Source organism: Malaclemys terrapin, chromosome 4, assembly GCF_027887155.1.
Source record: "Malaclemys terrapin pileata isolate rMalTer1 chromosome 4, rMalTer1.hap1, whole genome shotgun sequence".
Classification (NCBI taxonomy): Eukaryota; Metazoa; Chordata; order Testudines; family Emydidae; genus Malaclemys; species Malaclemys terrapin.
In genome coordinates, this window is record NC_071508.1 from 106865387 (window position 1) to 106881754 (window position 16368).

Below are 16368 nucleotides of genomic sequence, written 5' to 3' on the forward strand. Positions count from 1 at the left end.
GGCTTTTTTTTTTTTTTTTTTGGGCTGCTTGGGGCAGCCAAAATCCTGGAGCCTGCCCTGATTAAAGCTGTCTGCCTGGAGGTAAATCTGGGCCTGGATGCATCATGCCTCACACCTCCCTCCATCGATAGAGTTAGTTAGTTAGGTGGTACAAATCACCTTAAAGAACACTATGGAAAAATTATTGGTTTCTTTAGGGTGACCATACCTAATAAATAAAAAAAAGAGGACCCTCCACGGGGTCCTGGCCCTGCCCATTTCCCACCCCCAGCCCCGCCCCAACTCCGCCCCTCCCCCCCGCCCCAACCCTACCCTAACTCCGCCCCCTCTTCCCTCCCACTCCCAGCCACGCGGAAAGGGCTGCCCGAGTGCTACTGGCTTCACGGTTTGCCGGGCAGCCCCCAGACCTTGCGTCCCCGGCCGGCGCTTCCCCAGCGCAGCTGGAGCCCGGGAGGGGAAGCGCCCAGCCGGGGGCGCAGGGTCTGGGGGCTGCCCGGCAAACCGTGAAGCCAGTAGCGCTTGGGCTTCGAGCAGCCCCCTTGCCTCCGGACCCTGCGCCCCCGGCCAGGCACTTCCCCTGCCGGGCTCCGGTGGCGCAGGGTCCGGAGGCATGGGGGCTGCCCAAAGCCCGTAGCGCTCGGCTCTGAAGAGTCAGGGAGGAGCAGAGCCGCCGCGGCTGGAGGCTCTGCTCCTCCCCTGACTCTTCAGCTCTGTTTAAGAGCTGGGCTGCCCCAGCGCTACCGGCTTCGGGCAGCCCCCACACCTCCGGACCCTGCGCCGCTGGAGCCCGGGAGGGGAAGTGCCCAGCCGGCGGCTGGGGTCCGGAGGCAAGGGGGGGCTGCCTGAAGCCCATAGCGCTCGGGCAGCTCGGCTCTTAAACAGAGCCGAAGAGTCAGGGGAGGAGCAGAGCCGCCATTTTCCCGGACATGTTCGGCTTTTTGGCAATTCCCCCCGGACGGGGGTTTGAGTGCCAAAAAGCCGGACACGTCCGGGAAAAAGAGGACGTATGGTAACCCTAGTTTCTTAAATTCTACAAAAGATGAAGTGCCTGAAGTCGGCCACCATTCATGTAGAGCACTAATAACTAACAGTTTTTCAAGCCACAGCCTATCTCCTGTCTTACACACAAAGTCCAGAAGGCAACCAGAGAAGACAATAGAGGAATAGAAGCACTAGAGTACATAGGACTGAGAGCTAAAAGAGGGATCAAACCAGCTCAATTCATTTATTAACTCATTATGATCAAGGTTTTTCTTTCCATTTACAATGAAGGTTAATGCTTTTTAAAGGTTTACTAGAAAAGTAAAAATTTGCCCAATTGTTGGTTTATGCATACATACAAAGTACACAGTAATTTATTTTTTTACCTCTTCTTCCTTTTTTGTTTGGTCCTGGTTCTTCCTCATCTTCGGTCACTGTGTCCAAGTCTTGTTCCTTCTGCTCAATTTCTTTGCTCTCTGTACTAGTATCAAGGTCTTCCCGTTCTTCTTCCCTGATGGAATAATACAACGAAAGTCCATAGTCAAAGAACTGAATGAAGCTGGCAAAGAACATACAGTACATTGCCGAATATGCTTTACAATGAGTATTTTATTATCAAAAGTTGCCCTGTGAAGAATTGTAGATGTATTTTTTCCTTTTATTATACTACTTCACTATTCAACAAAATGACTCCATATAGTCGAACTTCACATCCTAATGTAAGAATATAAACTGGGGGGAGCGGAGGGGGTAGAAAAAAGAACTTTAAAAAGATATAGGAAGTATTTCCTAGAAACCAAAACATTGAGCCATAACCACAGAAATATTGTACTAAAGCCTAATCCAGGACTTAACTATTTTTAAACACCATCCCAAACATTTAAAGGAATTTTATAGTTTTAAAACCAGATCCTCATGGTGTACATCAGCGTAGCTCTACTGAATTCAACAGAGCTATGCCATTTTTCACCAGCTGAGGATGTAGCCTTTTAGTTTTTATTTTACATTGTTTGCAGTGCCCTCTTAGAAAACTGAAAATACATTTCCCTTACCCACATTTGTACCATTTACTAAGCACTGATTTTTATAGGGTGGTTATTACACAGCATGACGCCAATCTTGCAAATACGTAACATGCTTAACTTTAGAGCATACAAGTAGCAGTCCATGAGACTACACATATATCAGCATATACATACATTTTTGCAGGATCAGAACCTTGAAAAATACAATTTAGGGTCTTAAGGAAGGCATGCATGTGCTGCTGCATAAGTATGAGTCTTGCTTATGGAAATACAGGGTTCTATCAGTGTAAAAACCTCAGTTCTATGGAGATAATCTAGAATAGCATGCTGGTTAAGAATCAAAATATTTATGCTATAGTTCAAACAAAAAAGTTATGGGCTTGATGCAGAAATTACTGAATGAGGTACTTTGGCGAAAGTAATTATCACAATGGTCCCTTCTGCCCTTAAAAATCTATAACGATCTACAGTCACCCAAGTTAGTAAATTAGAAAATCAAGTACTAATGTTAACCTCGCAAACTGCTACTGTCGGACACCATGGCTTTACTTGCTTATAGAAAATATCTGTATTCAACAACCCTTTTCTATTATTTTAAAAAGAAAATGGTATTGTTTTATACAATCATTTTTCCTTTTGTTTCTATAATCAACATTAAGGACCAGATTTCCCAGTGGGTATAAACTGGCATAGTTCCATTTAAGTCAAAAAGATTTACACTGCCTTAGGGTCTGGTCCCATATACCAAAACCAACCATTTAAAAAGCAGGCTCAAAATTGTATTTATCATAGTAGAATAACTGATCCTACCCAACAGACACTTCTGCAGAAGGATTCCTTTGCTCCTCTTCCTTCAGCTTTTCCTGTTTCTCCTTCATCTTTTGTTCTTGCTCTTTTAATCTTTCTTCCTTCCTCTTACGTATCCTACAGATAGGGGGAATATAAAAAAAAGCAATTAACATATAAAGAGAGTGCCTAATTTAATCTGGTTATGTCCCTTTCCTTTATAATAATCACCATGGGATGAAAATGCTAACTTAAGGGCAGGAACTCATCTTTGTACAATGTCTAGCATAACAGGGCCTCAATCCTGATTGAGGCCTTAAGAGCCTGGCAGAATACAAAACAAAAAACAAACAAACAAAAACAGTAATTGTTACTTCTTCAGATCCAGCAGCTAAGTTTTTGACGTAAAGGAGTCCCACCTAGTTTTATCTGGGTTATGTTCACTTCTTACCTTGCTGCTGCTGCTTCTCTTTCTTTGCGATGTTGTTCTGCCTTTAACTCTCTGAATTCCTGTTTTGCCTGTCGTAATACATCAACAGAGTCCTCAATGAAATCTCGAGTGGAGACGAGAGTCAGAAGCTTCCCACAGAGGGCATGAAGAATCTTCATCTTTTCCCCTGATAAAATTCATGTTAATTGTTTATGCTTCATTATAAAAGGTGCAGAAGTACTCTTTATATAGTAAGCTTCAGGCCCAAGATAGCTTCTTACTGAAGAAATGACATATCAAATCAAGCAGACATTGTCAGATGTGCAGGGTTAAGATGAAATGCCAATTTTTTTGTTGGCAATTGTGCCATGAGGTAACTAACCAGCCCAGTTTAGTTATAACCTATAGTTATGATTTTTTTACTTCTGTAGTCTACTTATCTATAAACTAAGAACTGTGATCATTGCACAAATAAATTTCCAGTGTGAATTTTTCATCTACATGTTATCCTAGGAAAGTATTACATAAGCATTTTTAGCAGTACAAAAAGGTAGAAAGTATTTTAGTTTTGGAAGAAAGAAAGACATCTGCTAAGATTTATGTTGTTTGAAATTCACACTGGGAAACACTGATAATATGAAAGAAAAAAAATCTCAAAAACATAGAAGCTACCATTACCATACCTTAAATTAAATTCTCATTTGAAACATTTGTGACACCTGGGAAATGATTTATTAATCAGGATGCAATTTAAGTCTTAAATGTTATGTATCTTGTACCAGACAAAAGGAAATAGCAATTTAAAAGATAAATAAAATAAATCTGCAAGTGTGAGGATACCAGCTTAAAGCTAGTATGTGCAGTGACATAACTTCCAAACTAAAATCATTCATTCACCTTGTGACCAAAAGCATATGTGGCAATATCTGGCAAGAACATTACCCAGACAGGACATTTTCTCCCAGGAGAAAGTCACAGATTACAGCAATGACAAAGCACTAATCTGAAGGTAGTAAACATGCACTACACGTGGTGGTGGCTCTAAACAAACAGGGACATCTTATGAGTTAGGTGATCTGTAAAGCAGAATTATTGTTTTTTATCTTTTTTTCCTGTGTAATTGAGTTTGTAGCACAACATATGGCATATTTTTGCAGATATCCTAACTCTTATTTTAGGTTCTGCTGTATTTATCTTAAAATATACATATTCTGTTTTACTAATTTGAATTGGATCCAACCATTAAACCTGCGGATTGGGGGCTGGGAGGTGAAAAGAGAAATTCTGGCTCATGCTTTCAAAGGGAACCTTGTTTCTGTCCTCTCAGGGACACATACAAACTGCATATATGCTTGTCTTGTTGCTAGGTATAGGCACCGAAAGGGCTGTGGCCATTATGCCTATGAACCATCTCAGAAAGTATGTTGTGGGCACAAAACAGACAGGGCAACCTAAAAATAGCAGGTTATATCACAGTGATTGACTCAGCTTTCTAGTTTCGCTCTATGGATCAATGAAAAGAATTCATTGGATGAGCTCACTCTTGGAATGTCTACACAACAAGCCATGTGGGTTCAGGACCCACTGACATTCTATCTTTCAGGCAGAAATGTATAGATTTAATGTACATTGAGACAAGTTCAAGATACTATATAGCCATCTTTATGCATTCACTTAACTTGAAATCTGGAAAATGCCATTTTCCAAGGATCAAAGGTTCACCTGGCTATCGAATCTGAAGATAGTTCATTTGAAGGACTCTAGTTATTCAGTAACTGTATTCTTTTTATTTCTTTCCTCCACAAAGCCATGCCCTTGAGACAGTCTCTCAAAGAATTCCATATGTTACGGAAGATGGGAGCAACTGGTTTTGAAACACATATAAGCTGACCCAGCCAAAAACACGTACATTTGCATCCAAGTAAGAGCACTAATGCACACAGGATGTGTGAAACAAGAGGCAACTGACATTGTACAAAACAGAAATTTCTTGAAATAGACACTTCTATTAGTGTCAACATAACTGCCAACTGAGAAATGCAGTAGAGAAGACAAAGCTCCAATTTATTTCAGTGGAAAACAAGAAGTTCTGAGACTTCATCACGTGCCCTATTACTTAAGTGGGAATTTCTGGGTTCTTTATTCATATAAATCACCAGTGTTAAAAAATCATGAACAGAGTGAAGCTTCCTCCAGAGTGCAATAAGCAGGAAAAAGGGAATCTGTGTGTCCAATATCTTGAAGCATTTTAGAAACAAAAAGTAGCTTTAAAAATTGCTTATGGCCAATTAAGTTTGCATACCTAGTAGTATAGCCGTTGTAAGTAAAAATATTCACAGGAGCACACGGCACTTGAGATAATTTCTGGACTGACAACCCTGGAGGTGGAGGTCCTCTACTTAACTACAGAATAGGCAGCAACAGCATAAGCTGTCCAGCCACTGCCCCACCCCAACTCTGACCTGAATGGAACGCCTCTAGTAATGAAAGGGTAATTTTATTTCCACGCCCATGCAATCCTTGACCTCTCAGTGAGACCATCTATAAGGGTTCCAATTGGGGTGATAGTTTTTTGACATGGATACCTGTCTCCCCAAGAACTGAAGTGAGACTGCCAATTTGTTTTACACAGGACAAATGGTTGTTAAATAACTTTTGGGTCACTGGGTTACATTTGAAATTGGTCACCTAGAGAATGGCTTTGAATCATCTTAAACATGACATTCATTTTGTTTTATTACCTGGTGACAAGTCATACACTGAAGTACTTGAGAGTTTCTTCAACAGACCAGGATTACTCAATCTCAGCTCCATGCAAGCATCATCTGTAGCATCAAAACCTCCTCGTTTTTGGTAACGATACTTTGCATTTGCTGATGTTACATCAGCACCTGATGCTAAGATGTGAAGTCTGAGAATCTCAGAAAGAGTGCAGCTGTCGAGATCCAAATTTTTCAAATTGCAGCCTATAGTTAATAACAGTGAGAAGTTATTTTGCATTGAGACCAACAATACATACCAAGCAATGTAAAATGTGCTTTTTAAAAAATACAGAGCAAGATAAAACACATAAATGAAACAAAAAATGAAACCCACACATACCCTGATGTAACTGGGGCCATGCAGCTGCCAAAGTTGCAACTGCAAACAGTGCAGATTTTGTGGGGTCTGCATCTTCATCCAAAGCCTCTGTTAAATCTTTAAGGAAATAAACACTTTATTCTAGTGCAAATTAAAACTTGGATTTTTGGGGGAAGAAAGAAAAGGCCTTTTAAAATAGTGCAAAGACAAAGAAAATGGCGTGACATTCACAGAAACTTCAACGTATTCAAGACTTAGGCTATGTCTACACTACCGCTGTAAGTCGACCTAAGTTACGCAACTCCAGCTATGTGAATAGCATAGCTAGAGTTGATGTAGCTTAGGTCAACTTACCTTACTGTTCTCGTTCCAGGTGGAGTACCGAGGTCGACCAGAGAACGCTCTGCCGTTGATTTAGCGGGTCCTCACTAGACCTGCTAAATTGACCCCCGGTTCATCGATCACTGGAGCATCGATCTGGCAGTAGTGTAGACAGCCTCAGTTCAACAAACAAGTTAAAATATATGCTACCTAATGTCCACCTAAGCAGTATGTACACCAAGGACATGCAACATTCACTAAAAGCCGTTCTCACAATGCACAAGCGACTAAAGTTGCTAAAGCACTGACATGGAGCAAACATGCACACTGGAGACAGAGGAAAGGGAATGGAAAACCAGGGAATACACTTGAAAGAGAAAAACGTACAATCAAATTCCATCCTATCCTGCACGTTCCAGCAATTTAATCATTATTTCCTTATTACCATTTTGGTTTTTTTAAATGAAGAACTATCCAAAAAAGTTTAAACACTTCAGATGCTAACATCCATCACCTTTTTTTTTTTTTAATCTGACTTTTATACAGAAGTTTACACATTCCACACAAATATGATCAGAGTGGTAATCCAATAAAAGCAAGCCAGATGTAAACAAACACTACACAGCAGCAGCAAAAGCAGCTCATCCATGGGGAGGCAAACTGAATTCCTCTTCTTAAACAAAGTTTCCTTGGCACTTACAGGTAAGTTCTCCAGAGGGTTGACAGTTGGATCAGCCTTGCACACTAGTTCAACAACTTTACCCTATTCAGGTACAAGTCATTATGAAGTGTTACGGTCACCAAGTTAACAGGCAAAGGAGCTATAGGTCCAAACTTAACAAGACTGCGTAAATAGTGGGTTTACAACTATTAAATAATAACATTCTCGCATCACGATTAATGCTGTCTGAAAGCTTTTACCCGGATATTACAAAGTGGACATCTATCACTTTTCCACATCTCTTACATAAAACTCCAATTCTGAAAAAAAACCACTTTTCTTGGGTGTTTTCTCTTGAAGTGTTGCCTGCTTTTCAAATCTAGCATGTTTTAGAAAGTGGAACAAACTGCTCACTGCTACAAACCTGCTTGGGTAGTGTGACAGAGGAGAAGCTGTACAAGAATTTCTAATTCTTTTATGAAAGAGATAAGTTGTCTGAACAAGAGCAGCAAGAAATTAAAGTCCAGAGGCGCCAAATGAAAGTAGTAGTAAAAAGTAGTACTATCTGCAGTCCCACAAGGGATGGCCAATTAGAAGTAAAATGGTGTTTTTGCAATAGCCAGCCCTGCAAACTAACTGCAATCTGAAAGTCAAGTTGGATTATTTCTATTTCACACATCACCAACAATAATTTAGTTAACTATTCTGCTAATGTAGGAGACAACAAAATCCAGCTCATTTGCTCTTAGCTGTGTTGGCTCCGCATTGCTACCAGGAGTTCAAAATGTAGTTTAGTCAGTAAAATAAGCAATTAGTTTTATTAAAACAGCATCCAAATGTGCTAGATGCTGCACAGACACCTAGGAGACCAGCCCTGAGACTCTAAATACACACAGAGAGCAGGCTCTGTTACTTAAGAAGATGCCATTTTTAATATACAGTCAGCTTGCAGATGAGGACCACGTTTTAAGGACTAAACTGTGACTGACAGTTGCACAGGTGTGCAAGGGTTGTAAGACTCGCAGAGTCTTCCTGTCTGTCTTACACCTGTCACGTAGGGGCCAGGCACACTCACAGTCATTGTTCTCACCTGAGTGCAAGAACAAAGTAGAGCAAGTGCCTATAGCCAACTCTGGGGAAGCAGGGTGAAGTAGAGCCATGGCTTCTCGTCCCCACTAGTCAGCAAGTTTGGCAGGCCAAAGGGGTAAACATACTGAACCCTGCTTCATGAGCAGGGCAATAGCTGCTCTCCCCGTCTACACTAAGAAGCTCTGGGGAGGCACAGTGCCTTCTGGGGCAGTGCTCCTCTGGAACCTCTCATTTCAGTAGCTAGTGCCCTTATAGGTGATTTCCTGATCCAGGTATCTTCTATGAACACACACTCCTGGAAGCTAACAATCCAGAGGGATTTCTCTGTTAGAATGAGGTGTTACAGCATAATAGATGCTTCAGTTTATTATTTTAAAATTGTACACCAAGTACTGATTTGTGGGTTTTGTCAATAAAAGACAACAAAAAGGACCAAAGAAGATACAGGGAGCTTTTCCTACCTGTAATATAGGTTTCTGTGATTTGGCATTTGACATTCTGTTACAGCAGAAGGAATCTTATTGGCACATGCGCCAACTCCGTGGATGCTCTGGGGCTGAAGCACCCACAGGGTGGGAGGGAAGAGGGGGCAGGAGAATATGGGTGCTAAGCCCCCCTATCAACACCTCTTCCTCCCCTTAGCTAATCAGCACCTCCCCCTCCCTCCCAGGGCCTACACCTGCTGGGGATCAGCTGTTTCCTGGCATCAGGAGGCGAGGGAAAGAGGAGAAGAGAGGGCGCAGAGCACTCCAGGGAGGAACTGGGCAGAGTGGGGGCTTGGGGGGGAAGCACCGCCTGGCACATTAAAAACTCAGTGCCTATGCTTATTGGTCCAGTCCACCAAAAGTTTAAGAGCAAAACTGTTTCTGATCCAGAAACAACAACCCACACACAACAAATCAAAAAGTCCTAAAAATTAAAAGCAATGGATTTCCACTGACAAAGTCACAGCCATCCAAAAGTGCTTTGTCAAAATGTAAGCCCTAAAATTTCACCCTATTTTAAAATTGTGAGTTTTGTTTTTTGCCTTTATGAGGGGTAGGGGGAGGGAGAAAGAGTAATACCACAGGGAGGTCAACATCCAGTAATAAAACACATCAACAGTTGAAAGGAAATGTGTCAAGTTTGTAATTACTGTGACCTAAATTATTCCGACTGTAATTACCGTATATACTCGTTCATAAGCCGAATTTTTGTAGTAAAAAAAAAAAAAAAAAAAAAAAAAAAAGAAAGAAGAAGAAGCACCAGGGAAGGGGATCAGCTTATGAATGGGTATTCAGAGGGAGCGGTGGGACACAACCCCTCCCCCCAACAGAGGGAGCAAGGAGAGGCAGCACAGCCAACAGAGACAGAAGGGAAGAAATGGGGCCAGAGTCTCTCCGCTTCTGGCCACGCTGTTCTCCCCCAGCCTCCAAAGCAGCTGCAGCTCTGGGGCTGGGAGGCTGCAGCCGTGCCGCTCGGCCCCGCCCCCCAGAGCAGGCTGTGGCTGCGCTGCCCGGCTCACCAGAAAACGCTGCGGCTGTGCCTGCCAGCCCAGCCCGCTGGAACATGCTGCGGCCGCGCTGCCTGGTCTGGCCCGCCGGCAGGCTGCGGCCACATTGCCCAGCCTGCTGGAGCAGCTCCAGCAAAGTCAGAGACATCCTCCCCTGGCCCTTCCCAGATAAGGTGGGAAGGGATGGGATGGGGAGAGTGTGGGGGTCCCAGGCTAGGGGTGGGGTCACGTGGGGTGTGGTCACAGGGGTTACTCCCCTGACTCCCAGCTTCTTCCCCCCCCAAAATTTCCCCACCAGTTGCTGTCCCGGCCCGTCAGGGTAAGTAGCTGGTGCGCCAGGACACTTTGTTTACTTAGGTTTATGTCCGTGCCTGCGGACACTCAAGGTAAACAAACCATCTCCGCCCACCAGTGGCTTATCCTGATGGCCCAGAAGCCAAAGTTTGCTGACCCCTGAATTATAGCGTCGGTTTATGAACGGGTTATAAAAATTTTCCATTTTTACTTATCCATCTTGGGGGGCGGGGCGGGGGAGGAGAGTCAGCTTATAAACGAACTGGCTTATGATCGAGTATATACGGTATGCTTTCTCTGCTAAGAACTCTACTTAGAGACTACAAATTATTTTCTTTCAAGACAGCTTTAAATTTTCTTCATTTGCTCCCCATTTTAAAAATAATTGGGATATGGTCATAACAGAGCACTATCAAATATTAAAGGAATACGGTCAGTTTATGTCCAATTCTACTTCTTTCCAATCCCCATCAAAACAGAGCTTTAAATTAACACTGTGGTAGAAAGAAAGATTAAAGCAGTCTGATTAGATTTTAACACTCTCATGCCTGACCAGATTCTGCAAGCCCTCCCTGTGACTTCAGGGAGTGTTCTGTGGGCAGAGAGCATTCCAGGAACAGGCTCATAGTGTTCCAAACCCAGACACTACAGCATTGTTCCAGTGCATGAAAACTCAAAACTGAAACTATTAGAGATAAAGACCTGTATATAGGACTCGTTGACAGCTTAAAATAAGAACTCCCTTTTGATGTTAGCAGTTACAAGATAAATTTTCAATGGACACTGCATGCCTCTTGAAAGATTGCTGCTGCAATCTAAGAGTTGGGCCCAGAGGCAAAAGTAGCTAAATCAATCTATGAAGTGTCCTCCTTCATGGTGACCACCTGATATCCAAGGAGTGTGCATGCATAGTTAGTACTTGCTTTCAAAGAAAGTGAATACTGAATTTCCAGTTAGAGAATATTATTTGGCTCTCTAATTTTTTTTTTTTGGGGGGGTGGGGGGAGAGAGAGAGAGAGAGAAAGAAATCAGGCATGAGTCAAGGACAACTTGCAACTACAGATGAAGGCTAGCGTGATGGCTCAGGAGCATGTCTATTCTCCCGACCTGCAGGAGAAATATCTAGCATTGCTGAAGGAAGGAGAAAAGAAGGGGACAGAGGGAAACATTGAAGTTTTCAAAACATATGCAAACTGCTAAATGCCTAGTGTGCTTTGCTGGATTTAACAATGTGAAAAGCTTGCTTTATTTAAGGAACTTTTTTCTCCCCCCTTCTCCCCCTCCCCCATTTGTAGCTATACCTGCATTTAAAAAACAAAACAAAACAAAAAAAAACACCACTTATATCTTGCCATACATAATAAAATAAAGAATGCTAAAATAACAAAGTATATGCAGTTTAGTTTTCAAGTTAATTACATTGGAATTTCAGTTTTTAATAGTAAAGTTAAGGTCTAACCTTTGGTCTCAGCATCAGCTATTTGATCTTTGGCCACTTCCTCTTCCTCTTCCGCCATTGCCTGGAAAATGGCAGTCAGGAAGAAAAAGAGCAATTCACATAGTGGGCCTTCACTATCATTTCCTGCAAGAGCTTCTTCTAACACTTCTGTGAATAAAATTTAAGAGGTGTCACTTTTGTCACAGTGCTGTAAGAGCAAATATGAAGTGAAGAATAAAACTCTTCCCCATAGGTAATAGTCAAGTAGGTGTACAACAAATTAATGTGTTAGAGGAAAATATTTTTAGGGGTTGCTGGAAAAAGGAAGTGTTGACAAACAATGCCCATTTGTTAACACATTAATATAAAAGTGTAAGTCTAAGAAATTCAAGAAAATATTTGTAAAACAGCAGACTAAACCCTACTATATTAGAAGTCATGTAAATTTCAGAATTCCCACCACAAGGTGATTGAGAAAAACTAAACTGGAGAGTAGTACAAGTATCTAATAAGAGTTAATTTTAATGTAAACAAATTCTGAAACTTTCATAAATGCACACATGAGACATATAGGAGAACAATGTAAATTAAAGCACACCATCAAATGATAACTTGCCTAGAGTAAGTCCTTCTGGAAACTCATCTTGAAGATCAAAAAGTTCCCCAAATGCATGAAGGAATTCTAAGACCATCAGAGCATCACCAAAGATCTCAGGTGGCAGTCTTGTCTTCACTGGAGTTGGAACTGGAAGTTCCTGCAACACAAAGGAAACAACCCAATACGTCATTGCGTTTCAGCAGAATACCCAAGTACTTAACAGACACACAAAGTTTGTTACCATCAAGGTGAGTGGTATAAATTTGGCATCAGTAAGTCCTTTATACACCTTACAGAGCAATTGTTAACAATAATACTGCAAGATCTTGCAGTATTATTGTTATTAAAGCCATAGTGCAATCAAACTTTCAATTGCATATAGCTCAAAGGTAAATCCTTAAATGCATAATTCAGCTAACCTAATGAATCTGAGTGTATTTTAGTCTCTTGTTCTAAACTAGGGTGTGGATCAGAGTTAGTTATTCCAAAAACTCCAACTGCCAGTTTCGCCCCTTCAAACCATTTCCTCCTCACAGATTTTATAGGATCTCAATCTGCAGAATTGTTCATGCCAGCAAAATAAATAAATAAATAAAAATAAAAATAAAAAATGCTCTCTTAGAATACTCAGTAAGACGTACAAAAAATATGACAAGAATTCCAAATCAGGATGACCAGGGCCGGTCTAGTGAATTAGTATGTGCCTAGCATTTGTCATACAGTAGAACCTCAGAGTTACGAAACTCTGGGAATGGAGTTTATTCGTAACTCTGAACAAAACATTATGATTGTTCTTTCAAAAGTTTACAACTGAAGATTGACTTAAAACAGCTTTGAAATTTTACTACGCAGAAGAAAAATGCTGTTTCCCCCTCCCTTTTTAAGTAGTTTATGTTTAACAGTAATGTACTGTATTTGCTTTTTTTTTTGGGGTGGGGGTGGGGGGGGGTAGGTCTCTGCTGCCGCCTGATGGTGTACTTCCAGTTCCGAATGAGGTGTGTGGTTGACTAGTCAATTCGTAACTCTGGTGTTTGTAACTCTGAGGTTCTACTGCAATTGCTTTGCCAATGAGGACATATGGCTGGAGGTGTTTTAGATTGGCTTGATCTTGAACACATAAAGAGAGGTATGATCAACCTTTCACAATGATCGCATCTGACTTTTGATTTATGGTTTTAAGTAGAGACATTTGCAAAAATATGCAAGGTTTGTTTCTAGGTAGGTAGTCAGAGTCAAAAATAAATAAAGAATGGCTCCTCTCCAGGATACTGGGAGTCCAGAAACAAAGATCAAAAGATTGATGGATGGTTATGTTCATGCTTAAAGTAGCTCATAATATTTCTGAATGAGGTTCAGATTCTTTGGGAAGGGTGGAATCTAAGGACAGGTACATAAAAGTCATTCACAGATGGATAAGAGATAGTCAGCATTTTAGCTGTTCTATGCCAAAGAAAATACACAGCAGACAAGCAGAACTGGGACCCAACTTGTAAGCCTGAGTTCACAGGTATTTTAGGTGCAGATCACTATCTTTTCTCTAAGGTAAGTCTTGATGTGGTAGAATGTGACTAGAGACACCACTGACGGATCTGTTAATCCATCTTTAACCATGACCTGGTCATCTTCTACCTCAGTTAAAGAACTCCTGTTCTCTTTCTCCCCACATCTCATTTTGCTTTTTCAAGTATATGCAAAACACTGCTGATAACTTCCTCTTGCTGATCTGATCACACCATTCTCCTCCTCTGGCTTCCTCCCTTCTTTCATACGCAGCTCAACATTTTTCATTCTCACCTTCAGATCCCTGCACAACTCCATAGCTTGGTGCAGTCTCAGCTCTCATTTCCACTATACCCTTCTCCTTCTATTCTTATACACTTCGTTCACATCCTTACTTAACACCCTTTTCTATCTTCCTCCCCTCACCTTTGTAGCCTCTTTCTTACTTTTGCCTGTATTTGGGACAATCTCCCTATTCCTGTGCTTCTGAGTATTCTCTTTTCATTCAGCCCTCCTGCCCCACATCAAGATTAAGCATTATAAAGAAAGTGCATGTAAAGATAAATTAATCACTCAGACTAAATCTTCTGTGGGACGTTGCACTCTATATGATTTTAGGAAAATATGCTAATGAGTGTGAATATAATGTAACTAGAATATGCTTCATGCAAAAGGTGTCTTGTAAGGTATCATTACAAAGCTTGTAATCTACTGAGTGTGGTCATCCTATTTGTATGTATGCATGTATCATTTTTGTATCTGCAACTAGAAATATGAAATATAACTCTGAGGGCCTATTGTAATTATGCAAAGTGTGGGCCATTAATGGTGGTTTGAAATCTTGATGGCTCCCATTAACCAGGACAATTGACTGTGGATGGCTCTGTTTGCTTGCAGGCCTTCCTGTGAGTCAGGCTGGGAGGAATGAAGGCTTGGGGTCTCACAGGACATGTGACCATGTCACCTGGTACTGAAATCCATCTTAAGCCTGGTGCTTTTCCATTTAGAAGGGGGGCACGGGAGGGCAGAGAGCCAAAAGATTCCCGCCTTGTGCCAAAGCTATATAAGGGGGTGGAACAGAACAGAACAAAGGAGGCTGAAGTCATGAGAAATCCCCTAGCTACCACCTGAGCTGGAACAAGGGCTGTACCAGGGGAAAGAATTGTGCCCAGAGTAGGAAGGCGTCCAGTCTGTGATAGAAGCTTATTGAAACATCTCTGTGGGTGAGATTTCTTCTGTAATCACTTTCTTACTGTATTAGGCACAGACTTGCGTGTTTTATTTTGTTTGGTAATTTACTCTGTTCTTAGAATAGGAGCTCTTGTGGCACCTTAGAGACTAACAAATTTATTTGAGCATAAGCTTTTGTGGGCTACAGCCCACTTCATCAGATGCATAGAATGGAACATATAGTAAGAAGATATATATACACATACAGAGAACATGAAAAGGTGGAAGTTGCTATACCAACTCTAAGAGGTTAATTAATTAAGATGAGCTATTATCAGCGGGGGGGTGGGGGGGGAGGGAGGAAGCTTTTGTAGTGATAATCAAGATGGCCCATTTCAGACTGTTGACAAAAAGGTGTAAGGATAAATGCAACTTTACACAAATTGAATCTATTTTCTCCATGTTATGACCCAGCCACTCCCAGTCTTTATTCAAGCCCAAATTAATGGTATCTAGTTTGCATATTAATTCAAGTTCAGCAGTTTCTCGGCAGAGTCTGTTTTTGAAGCTTTTCTGTTGCAAAATTGCCACCTTTAAGTCTGTTACTGAATGACCAGAGAGGCTGAAGTGTTCTCCTACTAGTTTTTGAATGTTATGATTCCTGATGTCAGATGTGTGTCCATTTATTCTTTTGCGTACTTGGAACCACTTAAATCCTACTTTTTGTATTTAATAAAATCACTTTTTACTTATTAATTAACCCAGAGTATATATTAGTAGCCGGGAGAGGGGCGGGGGGGGGGGGGGGAAAAACAGCTGTGCATCTCTCTCTAACAGTGTTATAGAGGGCGGACAATTTATGAGTTTATCCTGTATAAGCTTTATACGGGGTAAAACGGATTTATTTGGGGTTTGGACCCCATTGAGAGCTGGGCATCTGAGTGTTAGAGACAGGAACGCTTCTTAAGCTGCTTTCAGTTAAGCCTGCAACTGTTAGGGGACGTGGTTCAGACCTGGGCCTGTGTTCGTAGCTGGCAAGCGTGTCTGGCACAACCAGGCAGGGTTCTGGAGTCCCAAGCTGGCAGGGAAGGCAGGGACAGAAGTAGTCTTGGCACATCAGTTGGCAGCCCCAAGGGGGTTTCTGTGATCCAACCCATCACATTCTGGTAATCTGATGTGCAGTGTATTTTTGTTTGTACTGTCTTTAATTTACAATGTTAGTTCCTTGAGGTAGGAACTCTATTTTTTCCCCTCCAGGTTTCATACAACATCCAGTTTAGTAAGCACCAATAGTATGCAATGGATCACCACAAATATCTCAACCAAAAAGTTCTATAAGAGTGCTGCTCCTCCTTTTCACCTTCAAAAAGGAATGACAAAATAGAATGGGAGAAAAAACACAAAGGCGGCCTAACAGAAGTTGGATGGTTGGAATCAGGAGTCAAATAAGTTGTATTTCCTCCTGGAGTTTGGTGGAGAATGTTCTCTGCTGGAATCATGAC

At 41.6% G+C, this 16368-nt stretch overlaps 1 protein-coding gene across 1 annotated transcript in view; it reads right to left on the minus strand.

Moving 5' to 3' along the window:
• Positions 1-16368, minus strand: part of BAZ1A (bromodomain adjacent to zinc finger domain 1A) — a 109474-nt gene that overhangs the window by 37535 nt on the left and 55571 nt on the right. The window contains exons 11-17 of the mRNA XM_054027108.1: positions 12215-12353; positions 11620-11766; positions 6325-6420; positions 5964-6188; positions 3244-3409; positions 2817-2930; positions 1368-1492 (exon numbers count right to left, since the gene is read on the minus strand). Of these exons, the coding sequence (XP_053883083.1) occupies positions 1368-1492; positions 2817-2930; positions 3244-3409; positions 5964-6188; positions 6325-6420; positions 11620-11766; positions 12215-12353 (1012 nt within the window). The remainder of the gene's footprint in view (positions 1-1367; positions 1493-2816; positions 2931-3243; positions 3410-5963; positions 6189-6324; positions 6421-11619; positions 11767-12214; positions 12354-16368) is intronic.